Genomic DNA, 23717 nt, shown 5'->3' with positions numbered 1-23717 from the left:
CTCGGATTTTGGCCGGGTTTGCTTCAATTCCTCTACCGGATACGATGAAGCCCAAGAGCTTTCCGGCTGGTACGCCGAAGATGCATTTTTCCGGATTGAGCTTAATGTCATATGCTCGGAGGTTGTCGAATGTCACCCTCAAGTCTTCTACTAGAGTTTCGACGTGTTTGGTCTTGATGACCACATCGTCTACGTATGCCTCTACTGTTTTGCCTATCTGGGTAGCCAGACATGTTTGAATCATGTGCTGATATGTTGCGCCGGCGTTTTTGAGTCCGAAGGGCATTGTGTTGAAGCAGAATGGCCCATATGGAGTAATGAATGCCGTTGCGGCCTGGTCTTTCTCCGCCATCTTGATTTGATGGTATCCGGAGTATGCGTCGAGGAAGCACAATGAATCGTGCCCTGCGGTAGCATCGATGATTTGGTCGATGCGAGGGAGGGGAAAGGGTCCTTTGGACAGGCCTTGTTAAGGTCTTTAAAATCGACGCAGAGGCGCCAGGATTGGTCCTTTTTTGGTACCATTACTAGATTGGCTAGCCAGTCCGGATGTTTTATATCTCTGATGAATCCGGCTTCTAAGAGTTTGGCTAGCTCTTCTCCCATTGCCTGTCTTTTGGGTTCGGATAATCGCCGAAGAGCTTGTTTGACCGGCTTGAATCCTTTTAGGATGTTTAGGCTGTGCTCTGCCAGCCTGCATGGGATTCCTGGCATGTCTGAAGGGTGCCAGGCAAAAATGTCCCAATTTTCCCGAAGGAATTCTCGTAGTGCGGCTTCGACATCAGGACTTAATTGTGCCCCAATGGAGGTCGTCTTTGTGGGGTCCGTTGGATGGACCTGAAATTTGACTATTTCGTCTGCTGGTTTAAAAGAGGTGGACTTGGACCTCTTATCGAGTATCACATCGTCCCTATCCACCGTGGAGCGCAGCGTAGTTAGTTCCTCTGCCGCTAGGGCTTCGGACAATGCCTCTAGGGCCAGTGCGGCTGTCTTATTTTCAGCGCGGAGTGCTGTATCTGGATCACTGGCAAGAGTGATTATCCCATTGGGTCCGGGCATTTTGAGCTTCATGTACCCGTAGTGGGGTATAGCTTGGAAGATTGTGAATGCCTCTCGCCCTAACAAAGCGTGATATCCGCTGCCGAATGGGGCCACTTGGAACGTGACCTCCTCGGACCTGTAATTGTCCGGTGAGCCGAACACTACGTCTAGTGTGATTTTTCCTGTGCAGCGTACTTCTCGACTAGGGATTATCCCTCTGAAGGTTGTGCTGCTTCGCTCGATGCGGCTCCAGTCAATATCCATTTTTTGAAGGGTTTCCTCATAGATGAGGTTTAATCCGCTGCCGCCATCCATGAGTACCTTGGTAAGGCGAAAGCCGTCCACTATCGGACCGAGGACGAATGCGGCTGGTGCTCTAGCTGTTCGGAATTTAGGTTCGTCGCTGGCGTTGAAGGTGATAGCCGTGTCACTCCATGGATTTGCTGTTGCTACTTGGTAGACTTCGGTGAGGCCGCGGATTGTTCGTTTTCGCATGTTATTTGATGCGAAAGTCTCGAAGACTGTTAATACCATACTGGTACTGCTGGGCTGATTGCCCGGGGCTAAAAAGCCTTCGCCACTTTTGGCCACCTACCGTAGTATCCAACATGCTCGAAGGTTGTGTGTTGGAGTGGCGCCCTCCGTATTGTGGATTTTGCAGGGTCCGTTGAGCCAGCCTTCCAGTACAGTTCCATGCCCTTTAGTGGGTCTTTGCTTTTTGGTTTTTAACCCAGGTGCTTGAGTATGGCGCACCCTTTTACTTTGGACTAGGGTTGTGGTCAAGGCCGGACTGTCCCAAAACCTAGTTTCTGTGTTCCTGGCACTCTCTACCGCACAGTATTTTTGTACGGTAGTCGCTAGGTCGATGAAGCGTGTAACTTTGCGACGACTTATGGCGTTCATGATTCCCTTGTCCGTGCAATTGTTGCAGAAAATTGAAATCACGCTTTCTTCGCAGCAGTCCTTTATCCTGTTCATAACCAGGAGGAATCTGGCCCAGTAATGATGTACTGTTTCATCGGGCTCTTGCCGTATTCGAGATAGATCGCTTATGTTTGGGTGGGCAGGTGGTATCAAGTTCGGAACCCTGCCCGATCTGAGGCTCAAAGGCCAAGAAGTTTCCGGATTTGGAAGCTTGACTTGCTGGATGCTTTCCAACGAATCTAGTCCGATGCCTGACTCTAAGTTCAGTATTTGATTAGCGTCCATCCCTTCGCGGGAATCCGGCTTGGAGGGATCGGGAATCCGGACATAGTTGGTTTTCAACGTAGAAGAAGGGTTGCCGCATTGTTCCTCTACCACGACAACGTGGTGGGTGGCCTGAGGAGAGTTAATCTCTCTCAGATCGGGTTTAAGCCCAATCTGATCGTAGTCTATAGCGACTCCCAGGGCGGCGATGCGATCCAAGAGCTCGTTTACAGAGGAGAGCTCAATCGGATCTAACTGCTCGGCGAATTCCGGGCTGACGTGAAGATCGCTTTTGATGACCTGAGAAGTCATCATCGGAGCGGTGGCCGAACAGGCGGTCATAAGAAAACCACCTAGCCGGACAGTTTGGCCAGCGACCAAAGCTCTCTTGACGACGGTGCCGTCTTTAAAGACGGGAGAATGCATCCTTCCTGATCACGACGGCACAGAGGAACTCTCAATGAAAGCACCAATGTCGGTGTCAAAACCGGCGGAACTCGGGTAGGGGGTCCCGAACTGTGCGTCTAGGCGGATGGTAACAGGACACGAGGGACATGATGTTTTTACCCAGGTTCGGGCCCTCTTGATGGAGGTAAAACCCTACATCCTGCTTGATTAATATTGATGATGTGGGTTACAAGAGTAGATCTACCACGAGATCAAGGAGGCTAAACCCTAGAAGCTAGCCTATGGTATGATTGTTGTCCGTCCTATGGACTAAAGCCATCCGGTTTATATAGACACCGGAGAGGGCTAGGGTTACACAGAGTCGGTTACAAAGGCAGGAGATCTACATATCCGTATCGCCAAGCTTGCCTTCCACGCCAAGGAAAGTCCCATCCGGACACGGGATGAAGTCTTCAATCTTGTATCTTCATAGTCTTGGAGTCCAGCCGATGATGATAGTGTTGGAAATATGCCCTAGAGGCAATAATAAAAGTATTATTATTATATTTCCTTGTTCATGATAATTGTCTTTTATTCATGCTATAACTGTATTATCCGGGAATCGTAATACACGTGTGAATACATAGACCACAATATGTCCCTAGTGAGCCTCTAGTTGACTAGCTCGTTGTGATCAACAGATAGTCATGGTTTCCTGGCTATGGACATTGGATGTCGTTGATAACGGGATCACATCATTAGGAGAATGATGTGATGGACAAGACCCAATCCTAAGACTAGCACAAAAGATCGTGTAGTTCATTTGCTAGAGCTTTGCCAATGTCAAGTATCTCTTCCTTCGACCATGAGAGCATGTAACTCCTGGATACCGTAGGAGTACTTTGGGTGTATCAAACGTCACAACGTAACTGGGTGACTATAAAGGTGCACTACAGGTATCTCCGAAAGTATCTATTGTTTTATGCGGATCGAGACTGGGATTTGTCACTCCGTGTAAACGGAGAGGTATCTCTGGGCCCACTCGGTAGGACATCATCATATGCGCAATGTGACCAAGGAGTTGATCACGGGATGATGTGTTACGGAACGAGTAAAGTGACTTGCCGGTAACGAGATTGAACAAGGTATTGGATACCGACGATCGAATCTCGGGCAAGTAACATACCGATAGACAAAGGGAATTGAATACGGGATTGATTAAGTCCTTGACATCGTGGTTCATCCGATGAGATCATCGTGGAACATGTGGGAGCCATCATGGGTATCCAGATCCCGCTGTTGGTTATTGACCGGAGAACGTCTCGGTCATGTCTGCATGTCTCCCGAACCCGTAGGGTCTACACACTTAAGGTTCGATGACGCTAGGGTTATAAAGGAAGTTTGTATGTGGTTACCGAATGTTGTTCGGAGTCCCGGATGAGATCTCGGACGTCACGAGGAGTTCCGGAATGGTCCGGAGGTAAAGATTTATATATGGGAAGTCCTATTTTGGCCACCGGAAAATGTTCGGGATTTTTCGGTATTGTACCGGGAAGGTTCTAGAAGGTTCCGGAGTGGGGCCCACCTGCATGGGGGGACCCACATGAACGTGAGTAGTGGGGGAAAGGCTCCACACCCCTGGTCAAGGCGCATCAAGATCCCCCCTTAGAAGGAATAAGATCATATCCCGAAGGGATAAGATCAAGATCCCTAAAAAGGGGGGATAACAATCGGTGGGGAAGGAAATGATGGGATTTCTTTCCTCCCACCTTGGCCAACGCCCCAATGGACTTGGAGGGCAAGAAACCAGCCCCTCCACCCCTATATATAGTGGGGAGGCGCATGGGAGCTTAACACAAGCCAAGGCGCAGCCCCTCCCCTCCCCAACACCTCTCCTCCTCCGTATATGCTTGGCGAAGCCCTGTCGGAGTACTGCTGCACCAACTACACCACGCCGTCGTGCTGCCGTTGGAGCAATCTTCCTCAACCTCTCCTTCCCCCTTGCTGGATCAAGAAGGAGGAGACGTCTCCCATCCCGTACGTGTGTTGAACGCGGAGGTGCTGTCCGTTCAGCACTTGGACATCGGTGATCCGAATCACGTTCGAGTACGACTCCATCATCACCATCCCCTTGGCTAGCTTCCGCTCGTGATCTACAAGTGGTATGTAGATGCAAACTCTCTCCCTTGACTCGTTGCTTAGATGAACTCATAGATGGATCTTGGTGAAACCGTAGGAAAAATTTTAATTTTCTGCAACGTTCCCCAACAGTGGTATCAGAGCTAGGTCTATGCGTAGTTCTCTTTGCACGAGTAGAACACAATTTTGTTGTGGGCGTGGATTTTGTCATCTTACTTGCCTCTACTAGTCTTTTCTTGCTCAACGGTATTGTGGGATGAAGCGGCCCAGACCAACCTTACACGTACGCTTACGTGAGACCGGTTCCACCGACTGACATGCACTAGTTGCATAAGGTGGCTGGCGGGTGTCTGTCTCTCCCACCTTAGTTGGAGCGGAATCGATGAACAGGGCCCTTATGAAGGGTAAATAGAAGTTGACAAAATCACGTTGTGGTATTTCGTAGGTAAGAAAACGTTCTTGCTAGAACCCAATTGCAGCCACGTAAAAGATGCAACAACAATTAGAGGACGTCTAACTTGTTTTTGCAGCGATTGATCATGTGATGTGATATGGCCAGAAGTTGTGATGAATGATGAATTGTGATGTATGAGATCATGTTCTTTGTAATAGGATTCACGACTTGCATGTCGATGAGTATGACAACCGGCAGGAGCCATAGGAGTTGTCTTTATTTTTTGTATGACCTGCGTGTCATTGAATAACGCCATGTAAACTACTTTACTTTATTGCTAAATGTTAGTCATAGAAGTAGAAGTAGTCGTTGGCGTGACAACTTCATGAAGACACGATGATGGAGATCATGGTGTCAAGCCGGTGACAAGATGATCATGGAGCCCCGAAGATGAAGATCAATGGAGCTATATGATATTGGCCATATCATGTCACAACTATATAATTGTGTTGGAAATATGACCTAGAGGCAATAATAAAAGTGTTATTATTATATTTCCTTGTTCATGATAATTGTCTTTTATTCATGCTATAACTGTATTATCCGGAAATCGTAATACACGTATGAATACATAGACCACAATATGTCCCTAGTGTGCCTCTAGTTGACTAGCTCGTTGTGATCAACGGATAGTCATGGTTTCCTGACTATGGACATTGGATGTCGTTGATAACGGGATCACATCATTAGGAGAATGATGTGATGGACAAGACCCAATCCTAAGCATAGCACAAAGATCGTGTAGTTCGTTTGCTAGAGCTTTGCCAATGTCAAGTATCTCTTCCTTTGACCATGAGATCGTGTAACTCCTGGATACCGTAGGAGTGCTTTGGGTGTATCAAACGTCACAACATAACTGGGTGACTATAAAGGTGCACTACGGGTATCTCCGAAAGTATCTATTGTTTTATGCGGATCGAGACTGGGATTTGTCACTCCGTGTAAACGGAGAGGTATCTCTGGGCCCACTCGGTAGGACATCATCATATGCGCAATGTGACCAAGGAGTTGATCACGGGATGATGTGTTACGGAACGAGTAAAGTGACTTGCCGGTAACGAGATTGAACAAGGTATTGGATACCGACGATCGAATCTCGGGCAAGTAAAATACCGATAGACAAAGGGAATTGAATACGGGATTGATTAAGTCCTTGACATCGTGGTTCATCCGATGAGATCATCGTGGAACATGTGGGAGCCATCATGGGTATCCAGATCCCGCTGTTGGTTATTGACCGGAGAACGTCTCGGTCATGTCTACATGTCTCCCGAACCCGTAGGGTCTACACACTTAAGGTTCGATGACGCTAGGGTTATAAAGGAAGTTTGTATGTGGTTACCGAATGTTGTTCGGAGTCCCGGATGAGATCCCGGACGTCACGAGGAGTTCCGGAATGGTCCGGAGGTAAAGATTTATATATGGGAAGTCCTATTTTGGCCACCGGAAAATGTTCGGGATTTTTCGGTATTGTACCGGGAAGGTTCTAGAAGGTTCCGGAGTGGGGCCCACCTGCATGGGGGGACCCACATGGACGTGGGTAGTGGGGGCAAGGCCCCACACCCCTGGTCAAGGCGCACCAAGAACCCCCCTTAGAAGGAATAAGATCATATCCCGAAGGGATAAGATCAAGATCCCTAAAAAGGGGGGATAACAATCGGTGGGGAAGGAAATAATGAGATTTCTTTCCTCCCACCTTGGCCAACGCCCCAATGGACTTGGAGGGCAAGAAACCAGCCCCTCCACCCCTATATATAGTGGGGAGGCGCATGGGAGCTATACACGAAGTTCTGGCACAGCCCTACCTCTCTTCCTACTCCTCCTCTCCCATGGTGCTTGGCGAAGCCCTGCTGGATTGCCACGCTCCTCCACCACCACCACGCCGTTGTCCTGCTGTTGGATGGAGTCTTCCTCAACCTCTCCCTCTCTCCTTGCTGGATCAAGGCGTGGGAGACGTCACCGGGCTGTACGTGTGTTGAACGCGGAGGTGCCGTCCGTTCGGCACTAGGATCATCGGTGATTTGAATCACGACGAGTACGACTCCATCAACCCCGTTCACTTGAACGCTTCCGTTTAGCGATCTACAAGGGTATGTAGATGCACTCTCTTTCTACTCGTTGCTGGTCTCTCCATAGATAGATCTTGGTGACACGTAGGAAAATTTTGAATTTCTGCTACGTTCCCCAACAGATAGTTCGGCTATCCGGACACCCCCTAGTCCGGGACTCCCTCAAGCGGCGTCTGCCTAGGCTTTGCTTCCCTTGCTCCTCCGGTCATTGCCTAGATCCCCTTTCTTGCGCCCTTCCCTTCTGCCTTCGAAATCTTGAGATCTGCTTCGACCGCGCACCTTAGCGAGTCATGGCGCCTCGCCAGACCCCGGCCGAAGCTTGGTATTCGCCTGCCTTGGATTCGCCGAACGTGTCGGAGGCGAGCCTTGCCCGGATGCGCCGGATGGTGGCGGCGCAAGGCATCAATGGGGCGCAGGTGTTCAAGGCCGTCTCCGCCCCTCCTGAGGCCCAAGGGAGCACCTCCTACCCGCTCTTCGTAAGCGCCATTGCTTCCGGTCTGGTACCTCCTTTCTCTGAGTTCTTCTTCTTTGTCCTCCGCCATTACGACCTGCAAGCTCTGCACCTCCACCCCAACTCTGTCCTTCTTCTGGCAATCTTCTCATATTATTGCGAGGCTCATGTCGGGGTGCAGCCTTCGGTGGCCTTGCTGCGCCACTACTTCTCCCTCCGGCTCTCTCGCGGTCCTCTCTTCGTGTGCGCGAGCTTCGTCGCGTATGGCGGCTCCAACGCCATCTCGAAGCCCGGGAAGAGGATTGAGAGCTTCAGGAGCAAGTGGGTCATGGTGGATGCTGGGCGCATCCACCCTCGGCTGATTCTGCCCACGGAGCAGCCCACGAGCTCCGATGATTGGTCTCGCACGGAACTCGTGGACCACTGCGCGAAGCCGGTGTTGGAGAAGATGGACGCGGATCTGAGGCCGGGGAACATGATGACGGCGAAGCTGACCGGCGTGTCGCTCCTAAGGGAGTTCCTAGAGCATCAGGTGGCCCCTCTTCGCAAGTATTCGCTCCCGCTGTGGAGGCCCCGCCTGAGCCCCGAAGTTTTGGCCGGCGGAGATCTGACCGCGGTCCTTCAATCTTTGGTCGGAGGGGACCTGGCGAGGCTGGAGGGCGCCCCCGTACCCCTGTTTCTCCGAGATGATTGGGAGAAGGTGGTTGACTCCATGCCCGTCTTTAATGGAGACGGGCCCATGCCTGTGGTGGCTCCCGAGGACCCGGCGGCCCAGGCGACGGTGAACGTGTCCTCCGGCGACTCCAGCGAAGAGGAAGAAGAAGAGGAGCGGGAAGGGGGGCCTGGCTCCGAGGCTACCGACGGGGAGTCGAGAGCGCCTCTCCCCGGGTGCAGGTCCCGCGCTCTCCGCCTTTCGCCGAGCGACGACGAGGATGATGACGAGCGGGGCGGCGGGAGCTTGCCCCCGATCTCGAAGAAGGCCAGGTCTTGGCTGGTCCCCCTCGGGTCTGCCCCGGCTCCGAGGCGATCTGCAGACGTGCCTCCTGCTTCCGAACCTCGCGAGGCTCATCCCAGCAGCCGGCTCTCGGGCTTCAAGTACGGCCGGAGGTTGCTCGAGCTCACGAGCGGCGACGAGTAAGTGCTCGATTCTTGTCTTGTTCCTTGCTTTGTCGTTGAGGCTTGATGTCTGTATCTCTTGGCTAGGCTGGCGCCTGCGGCGAAGAAGCTGAAGGGGGCTCCTGAGGCTCCGTCTGGGGCAGCACCTCTGCCCATGAAGGGAGGTGGCTGCAAGGCACGGACCTCTCCTGCCCGGTCGTCCTCGCGAGGCCTGGTGGAGCAGGCTGGGGCGAGCCCAGCCCCCATGGCCCAAGCGACTCCTGAGGTGTCCCTGTCTGATGCCGTCGCCACAGCTGTTGGGGCGTAGCAGGTCCTGCCTCAGGGTCCTGTGGTTACGTTGCCGTCCTCTCCTCCTAGTCCACCAACTGATGTCTCTCCGACCCCTTCCACCGTCTTGGATCGCGCTGCTGCCGAACTGGACCGGCTGTGGCAAGACCTTCTGGGTGCTGACCCTCGCTTGGTGGCCGGGCGCTTGGAGCTGGCTTCTGGCTGGATCCGCTCTGACGCTTCGATTCGAGCGGCACTGGCTCATGCCTCGACGGCTTGCGATGAGGAGAAGCTGGTTGTCCTTGAGGCAAAGGCTGCTCGCGACGCCGCCTTGAGGGAGGCGGCTGATGCCCAAGGCCGTTGCAAGGCGCTGGAGAGCGAACTGCAGGGCCTGCGGGACCAGCTTGCCGAGGAGGCCCGCATCCGCCAAGAGAAGGAAGAAAACCTGAAAGCTCTCGAGGCGGCCATCAAGGACCGAGACGCCAAGCTTAACAAAGCCGCGACCGCCTGGGCGTACTGGAGCAGGAGTTGGGGGCGTGGAAGGTCGAGCTGGACGGCAAGGCGCGGGTCCTTGCCGAGGACCGCGAGGCCTTCATGGAGACGGAGGTGAAGGTTCGCGGCTTGCTGAAGTCGCTCTACGATAGCGGCCTGGAAAGCCCGCTGGCCAGCGCCGACGACGGCCCCGCCAAGCTACTACCCTTCATGGTCCGTGCCCTTGAAGATGTCACCCTTGGCCTTGGCCCTACGGCCGAGGCCGAGGTGCGCGTCTTGTCTTCTGCAGCGCTGACGCGAGTCCTTACCCACGTCTACCTTCGCGACCCCAACGTCGACTTCGACAGCATGCTGGAGCCAGCGAGCGGCGAGCTTGCCGCTGCCGCTGCTGAGGCCGTGAAGGGTCGCGCGGAGGCTCTGTTGTCGAAGTTCCGGGCCTTCAGCACCAAGCCGAAGCGAGGCGCTACCGGTCCTGCGGCCCCACAAGGCGAACCCGCTCTGCGCAGCTCCGCCGCCAACGAATGACTCCGCTGTGGCTCCTGTTCTGCTTTCAGTTCCTGCAACATGCATCATGCCTCGGGGAGGCGTTTAAACTTGCGTTTGGTGTCGTGATAACAGTTGTGGACTGTAATATTTGCTTTTGAATTCCTTGAAATTTGCGCTCTTCCTACTTGCTTATGTTCTACGCCGGCAGAGCCCGGCCCCGCGCATACCTCAGCCGCCGTTAGCCCCGACCGGAAACCAGGACGGGACCAAGGAGCGAGGGGCTACGTGACAAGTTAGGCTCCTGAGTCGCGATGCTCAGGAGTCCCCTTTGGCGCGCGAACAGCAAGTAGGGAGGTGAGATGTGTGGGTGAATCTACCATTCTACGTCTGCAGAGCCTGGCCCCGCGCACACCTCAACTGCCCTTAGCCTTTCAGAAATAAGGAGTGAGGGGCTACGTGACCAGTTAGGCTCCTGATTCGCGATGCTCAGGAGTCCCCCTTGACGCTCAAACAGCCTCCAGACGGACTCACCAACGGGCTGGATTGTCATAGCACAGATGGAGGCGGGCGCCGCGCAAGCGCTAGGAGGAGGAAAGCAGGAGCGGCTTGGCGGAGTTGCTGGTGATGGGGATCGGGCGCGTCTCGCCTCTGTGCTTGTTTGTGGGCTCGGCTGGAAGATTCTCTCTCTTTCTATAAACTAAAGAATAGAGATATTTTTGAAGAATAAAAAATAGAGATTTAGAGAAAGAAAGAGAGGGCTAGGAGAGTTTGGACATGGGGTTATTTTCCAGGAAAAAAATGAGATTGATCCAGGAAAATAGAAATAGTCATGTATGGAAGCATTTGAATTTAATTCAAATGAGTTTGAAATAGGAAGTGGGTGTTTGGAAGGTCTAGACAATGTGAGATTTTGGTAGGGCTTCGCTACATGCAGAAAGAATTATTGGCAAGTTTTTGATTTGTTTCTCCTGTTGCAACGCGCGAACATATTTACTTTATCAATAACTGAAAATGTAAATTATATAACAGAACTTATTGTAATGAACTTCCGAAAAAAGCTTGCATCGAGGTCCAAACTTCAAGTGAGTCTGCACAAGCTCCTACTGTATCTCAGGGTAACAGTTGACCGCCCCCACACACGATGTTGTTAGGCGAGGAACAATGATGTGGAGCAGCTGCCACAACTTAGGCTAGGGCTTAGGTGCGCCAGACGCAAGCGGTTCTACCCGCAATAGCTCTCGCCTTGTTGCCGGTGGCGGCGATGGCCTCGAACGGCAGACCGCATCTCACCTTGTGTAAATCATCTACGCGGGGCGGCGGCGGCACACAAGGGAGTATTGGAGAATGAGGAAAGATAAGGAAGTGCCCTCACGGCGGCGCACAAGGGAGTACTATTTTTTTGAAGTAGAACACAAGGAAGTACTTTTATTTAAGAACACAAGGGAGTACAAATTTTTTTTAAGTAGAACACAAAGAAGTACTTTTTTTAAGAAGAACCCAATGGAGTACTAGAGCAGGAGTAGGAAGGTGAGTTCGTGGGCCTCGGCTGGAAGATTCTCTCTCTTTCTATAAACTAAAGAATAGAGATATTTTTGAAGAATAAAAAATAGAGATTTAGAGAAAGAAAGAGAGGGCTAGGAGAGTTTGGACATGGGGTTATTTTCCAGGAAAAAAATGAGATTGATCCAGGAAAATGGAAATAGTCATGTATGGAAGCATTTGAATTTAATTCAAATGAGTTTGAAATAGGAAGTGGGTGTTTGGAAGGTCTAGACAATGTTGAGATTTTGGTAGGGCTTCGCTACATACAGAAAGAATTATTGGCAAGTTTTTGATTTGTTTCTCCTGTTGCAACGCGCGAGCATATTTACTTTATCAATAACTGAAAATGTAAATTATATAACAGAACTTATTATAATGAACTTTCGAAAAGAGCTTGCATCTAGGTCCAAACTTCAAGTGAGTCTGCACAAGCTCCTACTGTATCTCAGGGTAACAGTTGACAGCCCCCGCACGCGATGTTGTTAGGCGAGGAACAACAACGTGGAGCAGATGCCACAACTTAGGCTATGGTTAGGTGCGCCAGACGCAAGCGGTTCTACCCGCAATAGCTCTCGCCTTGCCGCCGGTGGCGGCGATGGCCTTGAACGGCAGACCGCATCTCACCTTGTGTAAATCATCTACGCGGGGCGGCGGCGGCACACAAGGGAGTATTGGAGAACGAGGAAAGATAAGGAAGTGCCCTCACGGCGGCGCACAAGGAAGTACTATTTTTTTTAAGTAGAACACAAGGAAGTACTTTTTTTTTAAGAAGAACACAAGGGAGTACTAGAGCAGGAGTAGGAAGGTGAGTTCGTGGGTCCTTGTGTGTATGTTAACTATTTTGTTTGGGCCAAGCCGAAACAACCAACTATCTGTAAAAGTCACCAAACAAAAATGCCCAAAAATTAAACACATAAAAATAGTTTAAAAGTGCCCAAATTTCAAAAAATGGTAACTATTCTTCAAAAGGTGTTACATTTTGAATGAAAACATTAACTTTTATTAAAAATATGGAAAATTCCACATTCAACATTATTATGATAGTTTATTTATTAAAATTGGATATAAAAAATGACATGAAGCAGGTTGTGCCATTTTTATCACCCGGTGCGACCCACGGGCATTTGTACTACTCTCTCTGTTCATTTTTGCAGGTCGTTTCAGATAACTCAAAATGCGTTGTTTTGCATATTGTTTCAAATGTCTTTAAGGTTTTATAAAAGTGAACAAGAGGAGTAGTATAAAAAAAGAATGGGGGTGGGACGGGAGAAGATGGTGATGACGTCAGGGTATGCGTGTGAAGGCAAGGAAGGAAGGAAGGGGATCTGCCGTCTCTCATCTTCTTCTTCCTCCTCTTTTTTCTTGTCTTGTCTTATCTTCCCTAAGCAGGCAGAGCAGAGCAGAGGTAGAGCAGAGCCCGGCAGAAAGGGGGTGGCGATGGCGGCGGTGCTGAAGGTGTACGCGGACCGGCTGTCGCAGCCGTCGCGCGCCATCATCATCTTCTGCAAGGTCAACCGGATCGACTTCCAGGAGCTCACCGTGGATCTCGCCAAGGGACAACACCGCGCACACGAATTCACCAGTAATTTCTTGATTTCTTGATTTCTTGATTTCTTTCTTTCTTGATTTCTTGTTTTCTTGTTTTCACTGTATGTACTAGTCAACTGATTGACCACTCTCTATCTATCTATCTATCTATCTATATACTGACTGTATGTAGTATTATTTCCTTGCGTAGAAATCAACCCCATGGCGCAGGTCCCAACAATCGTTGATGGAAGATTCAAACTCTTTGAAAGTCATGCCATTCTGAGGTATCTCGCCACCGTCTTCCCCGGGGTTCCACATCACTGGTGCGTTGCCTTTCCCTTCTCTCTTTCTCTAGTCTGTACTGTATATATAGAAAATATTATGTTTCTGATTTGGGATACAAGATGATTCATGGTCTCAACTCATCATTTTATTACTTACTTGTTCTCTCTCTCTCTCTCTCTCTCTCTCACACACACACACACACACACACACACACATATGTTTATTATAGGTATCCAGCCGACTTATTTACCAGAGCAAAACTCGAGTCCGTCTTGGATTGGCATCACTCTAATCTGCGCCGTGGTGCAGGTCAGACCACATGTTTCTTCTAAGCTTACTTGCACATACCACTCTAGATTGAATGATGACCAAATAAATTTGCATAGCATTTCATCCTTGCATAGCATTTTATTCGAGAGATTGATGGATCCTTGAAATGCAGCAACCTATGTACTGCACACCGCGTTGGGTCCTGCTCTCGGCCTCACACCCAGTCCTGAGGCTGCAAAAGAGGCCGAGAAGTTGCTGTCACGATCACTGGGAACGATCGAAACCGTGTGGCTCAAAGGCGATGCCAAATTCTTGAATGGCAACCCCCAGCCATCCATCGCAGACCTCAGCCTTGTGTGCGAGATAATGCAGCTGGAGGTATGTATCTGTGTTTGTGTTTTTGTCTCCTGTAACTGTAAGAAGATGTGTGCTCAAGTAGAGTTTCTCAAAGTTAGGCGTTGTCGTGTTGCAGGTTGTTGGTGACGAGAGACGTGACAGAATTCTGGGACCTCATGAGAAGGTTCGTGCTTGGATGGAGAATGTGAAGAAGGCCACCAGCCCTCATTTTGATGAAGTTCATCAGCTCATCTTCAAACTGAAGGCGCGCTTGAACCCAGCATCCAAGCTCTGAACACATTCCTACACACATTTACCGGACTGTTGGGATTAAAACAAGTACCATCCATGTGGGATGAAAGAAAGAAAGAAGGAACAAGAACCTTGATGTTTGCGCTGTAAATCTTCTTGTGTACAAAAGTCACGCCTTACATTTTTATGGATCGGAGTACATTTCAGCATGGAGTGAGTAAGCAATAGTATTTTGTTTCAACCAGAGTGATGCGATGTTACAGCATTTACTCAACAAAATTGATGTTTCATTACGGTACAAAGCGAAACAGGCATACGATTCAGATTCCAGGTTCCAGCTTCAGTATATTCATTCACAATAACGCCAAAAATGTATTCCTATGGTTCTCCTCTCTTGGGCTGTAAATTGTTTGGTCTCTCATACACAAGCCATGAAGCTTTCTTTACCAGCAGCTAGTCTCTCTTGAAAGTTGAATCTTCTTCAGGCAATCTTTACAAGAGTCCCTGTCCGTTTATAAAGTGTCGCTCTACAACTAGTTCATGAATTTAGATGAAATAAATAAATATGTAAAAAAAATACATAGATTTCAAAAAATGTTTCAGGTGATGCCATTTACTCAACAAAACTCGAGTTTGATTTCATTAACGTAACGTACCATACACAGAGCAAACGGCCTTATTATTCCAATGGAACCTCTGCTAAGCCAGCTCCAGTATATTCATATTCATATTCATTTACAACAACACCCAAAATGTACTACACATTACATTACATTGCATTACAGCATCACGCAAATGTCTGTCTCAAACTTTATTCCTCCTTCCTTCCTTCCTTCCTATGGCTCCTCTCTCCTCTCCTCGGCTATCAATTCACTGGTGTCACGGGTACACAAGCCATAATAAAGCTTTCTTTATCACCAGCTAGTCTGCCTTGAATCTGTGCACAAACTTCTCCAGGCCATCTTTGCACTCCTCCGCTACCTTCTTCGACCTGTCCCCGACGCTTGAACCAAACGCCTTGGCTTCTGATGACACATTCTTTGCCTTTGAGGCTGCAGCAGCCCCAAGATCTGCGCACCCTTGCCTTGCTTCCGCCGCTCGCTGCTTTAGGCTTGAGATCAAGGACCTCACGTACTGCATTACTCTCTCCAGGGCATGGCTGGATCGGACTTTCATCTCACCACCAAACGACTTGAGCTTCTCCAGCAACGACTCCGCCCGGTTGATTGCCTCGTCAACTGGGTGTTCTTTGCCAGCATTAGCCCATGTCACCCCGGCCGATGCATCCTCCTCAAGCCCTGCCTCGACGACAACTTTGATTCCCTGCCGCTCCCACTGGTTCCGGGCCTCCTCAAGGGCGCGAGCATGCTCCCTGGCCTTCTTTGCTTCATCTTCTGCCCAAGCCCTGGTTGTTCAACATGTGTGTATTTGTCAATTTGATTTGATGCATGGTGGCAGTAAGATGTACTCTATAAATAAATCAGCTAGAGGAGAAACTAGCATGAAATTAGAGATAGGTAGGTTTAGTGTATCACCAAACAAATTTAATGCACAAGAAATCTCAGGTATCGCAAAAAATTATTACCTGGCCATAGACAAAGCCTTCCTTTCAACTTCAAGCTCATACTGAAGTTGCACAGCAGCCTGGTTTTCATTTTCAATTTCCTTTTGAAGTTTCTCAATTCTGTTCTTCTCAAAGTTGATCTCAACCTTCTTGCTCAGCACATTCTGCAGCTGCTCCTCTACTTCACACCTCAACTTTGAAAGAACTTGTATTTCGGATTCAACGGTAGCTCTGCCCCTAAGCAGAGCATTCTTTTCTTCCTCTCTTTCTGCTCTCAACTTGTCCAATTCAAACCTAGCTTCTTCAGCCAGTTTTTCAAGGGTCTCAATTTTTTCTCTTTCCCTCGTAAGCTCTCTTTCAAAACTTGAATTGATTTGTTTCTCAACCTCAGCTACCAACGCACCATGAGCATTCACAGCCGCTTCAGCTATTTTATCTGCTTCAATACGAGCAAGCTCCTCCATAACCACTTCAGCATAGTCACCAGTTGAAAGTGCTAGGGCAGCTTGTCCTTTTGTCACAGGTTTGTCTGGCTGGAAAAGCCTTGTAAAACCTTTAACAAGAGAGTTTTAGCGACCGTCCATGAGCCAAAAGTCAGTAAAAATAAATAAAAAGAAAGCCTACCGAATGCAAGAGCTGTGATGCTCTGGTCTCCAGCACCCAAGTCAGCTACCAATGCAGGCCATGCAGCTGTGTCAATTTTATCAATGTCTATGTAGCCGGATGTCTTGTACAAAGACTGGTCATGCAGAGAGTGCTGATATCAGCATAACCAGATGGTTTCAAGACAGATAATTATGAAAGGTATTAACTTTTTTATATTCTTACGTTTTTGTCAACTTCAGGTAGTTGCCTTTTATCCAAAGCCATCTTCCAACTCACAAGGTCTTGACGTGACAAGGGACTGAAACAAGGACAGCTGATTAGTAGCTAGACACAACAAACGCACGCACACATACAACACACAAGTCAAGTGGATGCGTGGAAGAGGACCATTACCTATCCGCGGAGAAAAAGTAATGGTTGTTCTCAACGTTTTCAGCAACGTCCATATCGGATCTTGAGAGCTTGCTAGAAATTAACCCTGCTTCTGCCAATCCTGAGGGTACATTTACATAAATGAGACAAAAATTTAATAGTGATGATTTACTCACGCTTGCATACACAAGATAAACTGTAAGTAAGGATGAATTTTGTCCTGAACAATATTTCTATTTCTCACCTTGTATAAATGGAAAATCAGGATCTTCAGTGGTGACGTCATCAAATGCAAGTTCAGACACGTTATCAATGTACATTGCTGGATAAACTTTTGAGTAAGTGTTCCTGCGGTTGCAAACCAGATCAATAATAAACTGGTTAAATGAAAGAAATCGCTTAGGAGGCCAGATTGGATTTACAGGGGAAAAAAAAGTGAACTCCTGCCATTACTTCTTATTTCTATTCTGTAACAGGCAATATCCACAGAAACAGCTAGCAGTAAGAAATAAGCCAGTGATACAACATTACTCAAATAAATAAGCAAGAGGGTGAATCATTCAAAAGACACAAATGAGACTTGGGATTTGCCCTCAAGGAACAAAAACAGAAGCAGAATGCAGCAATATCCGGAAGGTGAACATGCATCAAGGAGAAGTATGTACCTCGAAAGGGCATTGCTTGCAACTACCAACCATCGAGCGTATTCACGTCGGGTACACAAATCACCAGCTCGAGCGTCAGGCTCAATCACCTAGAAAGAGAATAAAATTTGAACAAAGAATTCCATATAATTCCCTAGAGGGTGTGTTCAGTAAGTTGTCTCTGTAACAATGAGCCCCATACTACAGTTTACGTTGTGCAAATGAGATGGGGGTTTTCCCTAGAGAAAGTTGTAACGATTTCAGCGAAAGCAGCAAGGCATGATGCAACATATAATAGGGTAGTTTAACTTATCTAGAAACAGAAGTCACTATAAGCTCAAAACCCTGACGAGGAAGCCAATAATATAGGTTCAGGGCTACAAAGAGCTTTTCCATTTGTATAAAATTATAGAACTAGTGAATGATGCTTGATCTAACAAGAACCCTTATCCAGGAGATGTAAGAAACAATGAATGGTGTTCCTGAAAAAGGAAAAGAGACGCTGAACTGAATACATGTAAAAAAAGAAATACCTTTAGAACTTGCAGCGCGGCCAATGCATTTCCCTGGGTAGGGTCAACTGCCGCTGGAACCACAATCTGGCCAGCAGGCACCTGTAAGGCTGCAGAGAGCAGAGAGGGGGCAGGAATTCCGGAAGAGAAAGATGTGGCAGGTGCTGCAGGCTTGAACAGTTCATTTTGGTTATCTGACTCATTTTGGCCTTCATCCTGGTCTGATGCTGGGTCTTGTATCGCCTTTGCTGGGTTAGCATCTTGAGTGGGTAAGTCATTTGAGCCCGATGGAAGCATCTGGTCAGTGCTTCCATATGGTACATAATCAGGAAAAGTGGATGCAGAAGAAATTCCATCTTGAGTTGAAAGTTGAGTATTCTGCTCAGTGTCTTGTAAATGTGTAGGCTCAGCCAGAGTGTCGGATATTTGCACAACATCACCAGATTCCAGCACCATAATATCTGAAGTGAAAGTATCCTGGTTTTCTGGCAAACTGGGTTGAGAGTCCAATAACAATGCCTCGGCCTGTGGGTCAGGAGTTGCCTCCTGAGAGGTTGGATCATAAGCAGGGAGCAAAGATTGAGGTGAATGAGACACAGGAGGAGTTTGAGTGTCATCTTGTGAAGCAATGTATTTATGAGTTGTCGGATCTAGGTCACTGCTGCTGCGATCCAGATCCAATTGGTAGTTGTTGTCCATGTCATGTTGAGGTGCTCCCTCGGCCTCGGGTATTGTCTCGTGTGTTTGTAGATTATTAGGCAACGGTGTTGCCTCACTGGTGGCATCCAGGATATCATCGGCTGGTGACAAAGCCTGAGCAGCAGCAGCAGCGTCGTCGTCGTCGTCGTCGTCTTGTTGTTGTTGTTCAGGAGTAGTATCAGCCTTTGTCTCGGTGTGTGTGGGCAAAAAGGTTTGGATGGGTGCCTTTGATCCTGCAAATATATATTATATATAGAAAGAGAAAGAAATGGCAGAGAGTGAGTGAAGGAAGGAAGGAAGGAAGGAAGGAAGGAGAAGATTTGGGCATGATCCAGAACAAGTGAAGTGAAGTGCATTTGGGTTGGGGGTGTGCAGTGGATTACGTACCTGTGGGTCTGAGTGAGATAGCGGCGAATGTGATGCCGGCGAGGAAGAGGAGGCCAGCAAGGGCAGGTCCAACAAGGCCTGCATTTTTTGCATTTGCATTTGCATTTGATTGAGGTGAGTAGTGAGAGAATGAGAAGGTACTACTAGTACTATTTATACTGGAGTAGTAATGTAATTGTAATGGGGAAGGTGAAATTGGCATTCTTCTTCTTGATTCTTGCTTCTTTCTTCTTTCTTGTTGTTGTTGTTGTTGTTGTTGTTCCAAATCAAATAAAATAAAATAAAATCAAGTGAGTCCTATCCTATCTGGTTTATACTACTACTTATTACTAGCTAGCTATCTATCTAAGTACTAATATAGTAAGAAAGAAAGAAAGAAAGAAAGAAAGGGAAAGGGGATACCTACCTCCTGAATCAGAATCAGCATCCTGCTTGTCCGACCAGCCGGCGAAGGAGTCGCCGGCTTCGGCTTCAGGAGAGGGGGAAGGGGAGGCTTGGGCTCTGAGTCGGAGTCGGAGGTGGGGGCGTCCGACTTTGGGAAAGACAAGTAGGGCGGGGCGGCGGAGGAGGAGGTGGAGCTGGAGGGAGCAGCCCAACCTGACCGGGGCCGGAGCCGGAGAAGGGGCGGCGGCGAGGCTGGACGCCATCACCACCTGCCCTGCCCTGCCCTGCCCTGCCCTGCCCTGCCCTGAGTCACTGGATTGGGGGACCTACCGACTACGACGGCGGTCCTTTTTTCCTTGTCCGTGGGGTAGAGAGAGAAACGATCGAGCGGCTGAGGGAAGACGACCAACCAACAACCCACACACCCACACCCACACCCACACACGGCAGATACATAGATTGGGCCAATTGGGCCGGCCCACCACGTGCCTTAACGATGGGCTGTGCCGCAAGGTTAATTTTTGTTTGTTTGGTTGGAGGGCAAGGGAGGGAATATTGAGGTGGGGTGGGGGATAGGGAAAAGGAAGAAGGAATTTGGAGGAATTCAAACCTAATCTCAACCTAGCTAGCATGTAGATATTGTGTGGCGATTAAGGAGGCTAATCAAAGAAAAAGACGCTTGGACAAAGTTTGTTTGACAAGGCGCTCTCTGTCGACAGGTAAAGTATAAGTTTTTATTTCCAGCTTGATGGGAAGTAAAGTAGTCCTTACTCCGTAGAAGATAGATGAGGAGGAGGAGGAGCACCCATGAATTTCACTTGAGGATGGAGCACCACCAAAATCAAATCACTCACTGCATGCAACGCACACGCACATTTACTATATAAAAACACGATGCAACACTCAAGCAGTTCGTACACCACACCACCAATAGAGATCACTCACTCCACCTGAATGAATCCCATGGCCAAATGGTGTCAGAAGAAGTATTATCATGCATGATCCGAAAAGAATAAATAAAGACACTCATATATTCAGGGCAAAACTGATGTATCAAGAGTTTTAATACTAGCTTGTATGACATATCCAAATTAAACTGATGTATGCATGTATGTATGTATGTATGTATGTATGTAGGCTATGCTTTGGTGCAAATCCATGCAAGCCGGCGTGCCATATCTTTTGTCCATGCACTACACTGCACTAGACGTGATAGAAGATAGATTAGGGGTTGCAAATGCATCACATACTCGTATTCATGCACAGTGAGTAATATATAATAGAGTACATGAGAGAGAGGGAGAGAGATACACACGCACATAAACAGACTAACAATCGATCCTAGATTGATGGGAAGATAGAGTGCGGCTAACATCCTTGCATGCGCCATGCAAGGGCGGTGGGTGCGTGGAGCGTACGACCAGCTCTGACCGGTAACACCAAGTCCAACAGTAGACCAAAGCATAGTCTAACAGCCCCCCGCAATGTCAACGTGGGCTTGCCGGATGTTGAGAGTTGAGACTGGATCGAAATTCAGCAAAGAGCGTGGTTGGCAACCCTTTGGTGAAAATGTCAGCATACTGCGAAGAAGTGGGAACATGCAGAACCCGAACCTAGCCAAGCGAAACCTTGTCACGCACAAAGTGAATGTCAATCTCGATATGCTTCATACGGCGGTGCTGCACAGGGTTAGCAGACATGTAGACAGCAGACACGTTGTCACAGTAGACAACAGTGGATCTGGACACTGGCTGGTGAAGCTCCTGCAGAAGTTGCCGCAGCCATGTAGTTTCGGCAACAGCATGAGCGACGGTGCGATACTCAGCCTCCGCACTGGACCTGAAAACAGTTAGCTGTCGCTTGGATGACCACGAAACCAAATTATCCCCAAAGTAAACGCAGTAACCAAACGTGGAACGACGAGTGTCGGGACAGCCAGCCCAATCGGCATCGGAGTACGCAACAAGAGAGGTGGAGGTGGAAGGTGTGATGTGCATACCGAAATCTAAAGTGCCCTTAACGTACCGAACTATGCGTTTGACAAGGTTAAGGTGGGAGGTGCGAGGCGCATGCATGAACAAACACGCCTGCTGAACTGAGTAAGATAGATTGGGGTGTGTGATAGTGAGATACTTCAAAGCACCGGTGAGACTGTGGTAGGTGGTAGCATCAGCAACGTCAAGAAGGTCGCCGTTGTTAACGGAAAGCTTGGCTCCGGAATCGATGGGGGTACGAATAATATGACACTCGGACATGCCGGCACGCTGGATAATGTCGAGCGCATATTGCCGTTACGAAAGAAAAAGGGAGGAGGAAGAGCGGGTAACAGAGACTCCGAGAAAGTGCGAGAGAGATCCCAGATCAGTCATGGCAAACTCCTGTCGAAGGCGTGTAATGACATACTGAAGAAAACTGGAGGATGATGCAGTTAGTATGATATCATCGACATATAAGAGGAGATAGGCAGTGTGAATCGAGGACGGTAGATAAACAAGGAGGTGTCGCACCTAGAGGTAGTGAATCCTATAGTCACTAGGAAGGCGGTGAAGCGAGTGAACTAGGCGCACCGGGGCCTGCTTAAGACCGTAGAGAGATTTACAAAGGGGACTCACGTGTGAACGTGCAGTAGGATCCACGAACCCGAGAGGCTGCTGATAGTAGACAGTCTCGGTTAAGTGACCGTGTAGGAAGGCGTTCTTGACATCGAGCTAGTGAATGGGCCAAGAGGCTGAGATGGCGAGAGTGAGAACGACACGGATGGTGCTAGGCTTAACGACTGGTGAGAAGGTCTCATCGTAGTCGGTCCCCTCAGTCTGAGAAAAACCACGGATAACCAAACGTGCTTTGTAGCACGCAAGGGTTCCATCGGAATGATACTTGACACGAAAAACCCACTTCCCGCTGACGACATGAGAGCCAGCAGGACGGGGAACAAGTGTCCAAGTGTCATTCTGAAGGAGTGTCTGATACTCATCAGTCATGGCAGCAACCCAGTTAGGGTCGGCAAGGGCGGCACGGTAACTGCGAGGTAGGGGGGGAATGTTAGGAGCGTCGACAAGAAAGTTAAGTTTGTGAGAGGGAATGGTAAACCGGGATTTAGCACGCATACGCATGGGATGCGGGTTAGCAGGGGGTTGAACATCGACTGCATGGGGCGGTAGGGGTCATGCAGGCGTGCTAGGTTGGGAAGGACTAGCGCTAGCCGGCGCGGGAGCTGACGAGGCCGCCGGTCCTACAGGACTTGCCAAGGCAGGGCTGGGTGCGGAAGACATTGGGTTGGGTTTGCTAGATGAACTAGGCTGGGAGCAAGGGCTAGGCGTAGTGGCTGGTGTGGCAACATCCGTAGAGGAGATGGGGGAGGATGGGATGGCCGCTCGAGCGGACGAAGCGGGACGGTCTGGTTGTGCTACCGGGCCAGGAAGAAATGGTGGGAGGGGGCTAGTTGGGAAACTTGGACCGGTTGGTAGATCAGGAAAAAGATTAGCAACAGAGGGTTTCGTAGGAGGGTGACTAGCGAACGGGAAAACGGTCTCGTCGAAAACAACGTGCCTAGAGATATGAACCCGGTGTATAGAGAGATCAAGGCAGCGCTAGCCTTTGTGATCCATAGGATATCCAAGAAAGAGATACGCCGTCGACCGCGGTGCCAACTTGTGGGCGGCTGTGGCGGACATGTTGGGAAAACAAAGACATCCAAAAACCCTAAGGTGATCATACGTAGGAGGTTGAGACAAAAGAGCCTCGTGAGGAGTAGATCAGAGAAGGATTTTGGTTGGCCGAAGATTGAGAAGATGGGTGGCAGTAGAGAGGGCGTCAACCCAGTACTTAGGCGGCATGTTGACTTAAATTAGAAGGGTCCGTACAATGTCTTTAGTGGAGCGAATAGCACGCTCAGTAGTGCCATTTTGCGAAGACGTGTAAGGACACGAGAAACGCATGGTCGTACCAAAAGGAAGGAAGAAGTCACGATTACTAGCGTTGTCAAACTCTCGGCCATTGTCGCATTGGAACGTGGCGATAGTGCGATGAAAATGGGTGCGAACAAGAGCATGAAATGAACAAAAAATAGCATGCACGTCGGACTTAAGGACAAGAGGAAACGTCCACCGGTATTTAGTGTAATCGTCGATGATGATAAGGTAGTATTTGTTGCCAGAAACACTGAAGATGGGAGCTGTCCAGAGATCACAATGCATTATTTCAAAAGTAGCACTCTGATACCATGATAGAAGATAGACTAGGGG

The 23717-nt window shown here is 49.0% G+C and overlaps 2 protein-coding genes across 3 annotated transcripts; one reads left to right on the top strand and one right to left on the bottom strand.

Moving 5' to 3' along the window:
* The first annotated feature begins 12915 nt into the window (after nt 1-12915).
* LOC119313072 (glutathione S-transferase T1-like) lies at nt 12916-14635 on the top strand. 2 transcript variants are annotated; one of them, XM_037588892.1, is made up of 5 exons: nt 12916-13214; nt 13353-13485; nt 13677-13756; nt 13890-14095; nt 14190-14635. In XM_037588892.1, the coding sequence occupies exons 1-5, from the start codon at nt 13070-13072 to the stop codon at nt 14346-14348; spliced, it is 723 nt and encodes a 240-aa protein (XP_037444789.1). In that variant the 5' UTR covers nt 12916-13069; the 3' UTR covers nt 14349-14635. The 2 variants fall into 2 exon arrangements, with proteins under 2 accessions (XP_037444789.1, XP_037444790.1); XM_037588893.1 differs by having other exon boundaries at nt 12918-13214; nt 13371-13485.
* A 282-nt stretch (nt 14636-14917) lies between these two features.
* On the bottom strand, nt 14918-19806 carry LOC119313071. The gene is made up of 10 exons (XM_037588891.1): nt 19496-19806; nt 19090-19167; nt 18025-18935; nt 17513-17601; nt 17092-17195; nt 16869-16968; nt 16698-16773; nt 16494-16608; nt 15891-16422; nt 14918-15710 (listed from the first exon to the last, which is right to left on the bottom strand). Exons 1-10 carry the CDS (start codon nt 19734-19736, stop codon nt 15227-15229), a joined length of 2730 nt encoding a protein of 909 aa, XP_037444788.1. The 5' UTR covers nt 19737-19806; the 3' UTR covers nt 14918-15226.
* Between the last annotated feature and the right edge of the window lie 3911 nt (nt 19807-23717).

This window comes from Triticum dicoccoides, chromosome 5B (genome assembly GCF_002162155.2).
Source record: "Triticum dicoccoides isolate Atlit2015 ecotype Zavitan chromosome 5B, WEW_v2.0, whole genome shotgun sequence".
Taxonomy (NCBI): domain Eukaryota; kingdom Viridiplantae; phylum Streptophyta; class Magnoliopsida; order Poales; family Poaceae; genus Triticum; species Triticum dicoccoides.
The sequence above is the reverse complement of the archived record's forward strand: the minus strand, read 5'-3'. Positions and strand labels throughout refer to the sequence as shown.

Coding starts and splice junctions, on each gene's coding strand:
- LOC119313072 (XM_037588892.1), top strand. CDS start 13,070: ATGGCGGCGGTGCTGAAGGTGTACGCGGACCGGCTGTCGCAGCCGTCG. Junction 13,486..13,676: donor CCCGGGGTTCCACATCACTG/GTGCGTTGCCTT, acceptor TGTTTATTATAG/GTATCCAGCCGACTTATTTA. Junction 14,096..14,189: donor GCGAGATAATGCAGCTGGAG/GTATGTATCTGT, acceptor GTCGTGTTGCAG/GTTGTTGGTGACGAGAGACG.
- LOC119313071 (XM_037588891.1), bottom strand. CDS start 19,736: ATGGCGTCCAGCCTCGCCGCCGCCCCTTCTCCGGCTCCGGCCCCGGTC. Junction 19,168..19,495: donor TGCTGATTCTGATTCAGGAG/GTAGGTATCCCC, acceptor CAAAAAATGCAG/GCCTTGTTGGACCTGCCCTT. Junction 16,969..17,091: donor TGATTTTCCATTTATACAAG/GTGAGAAATAGA, acceptor ATGTACCCTCAG/GATTGGCAGAAGCAGGGTTA.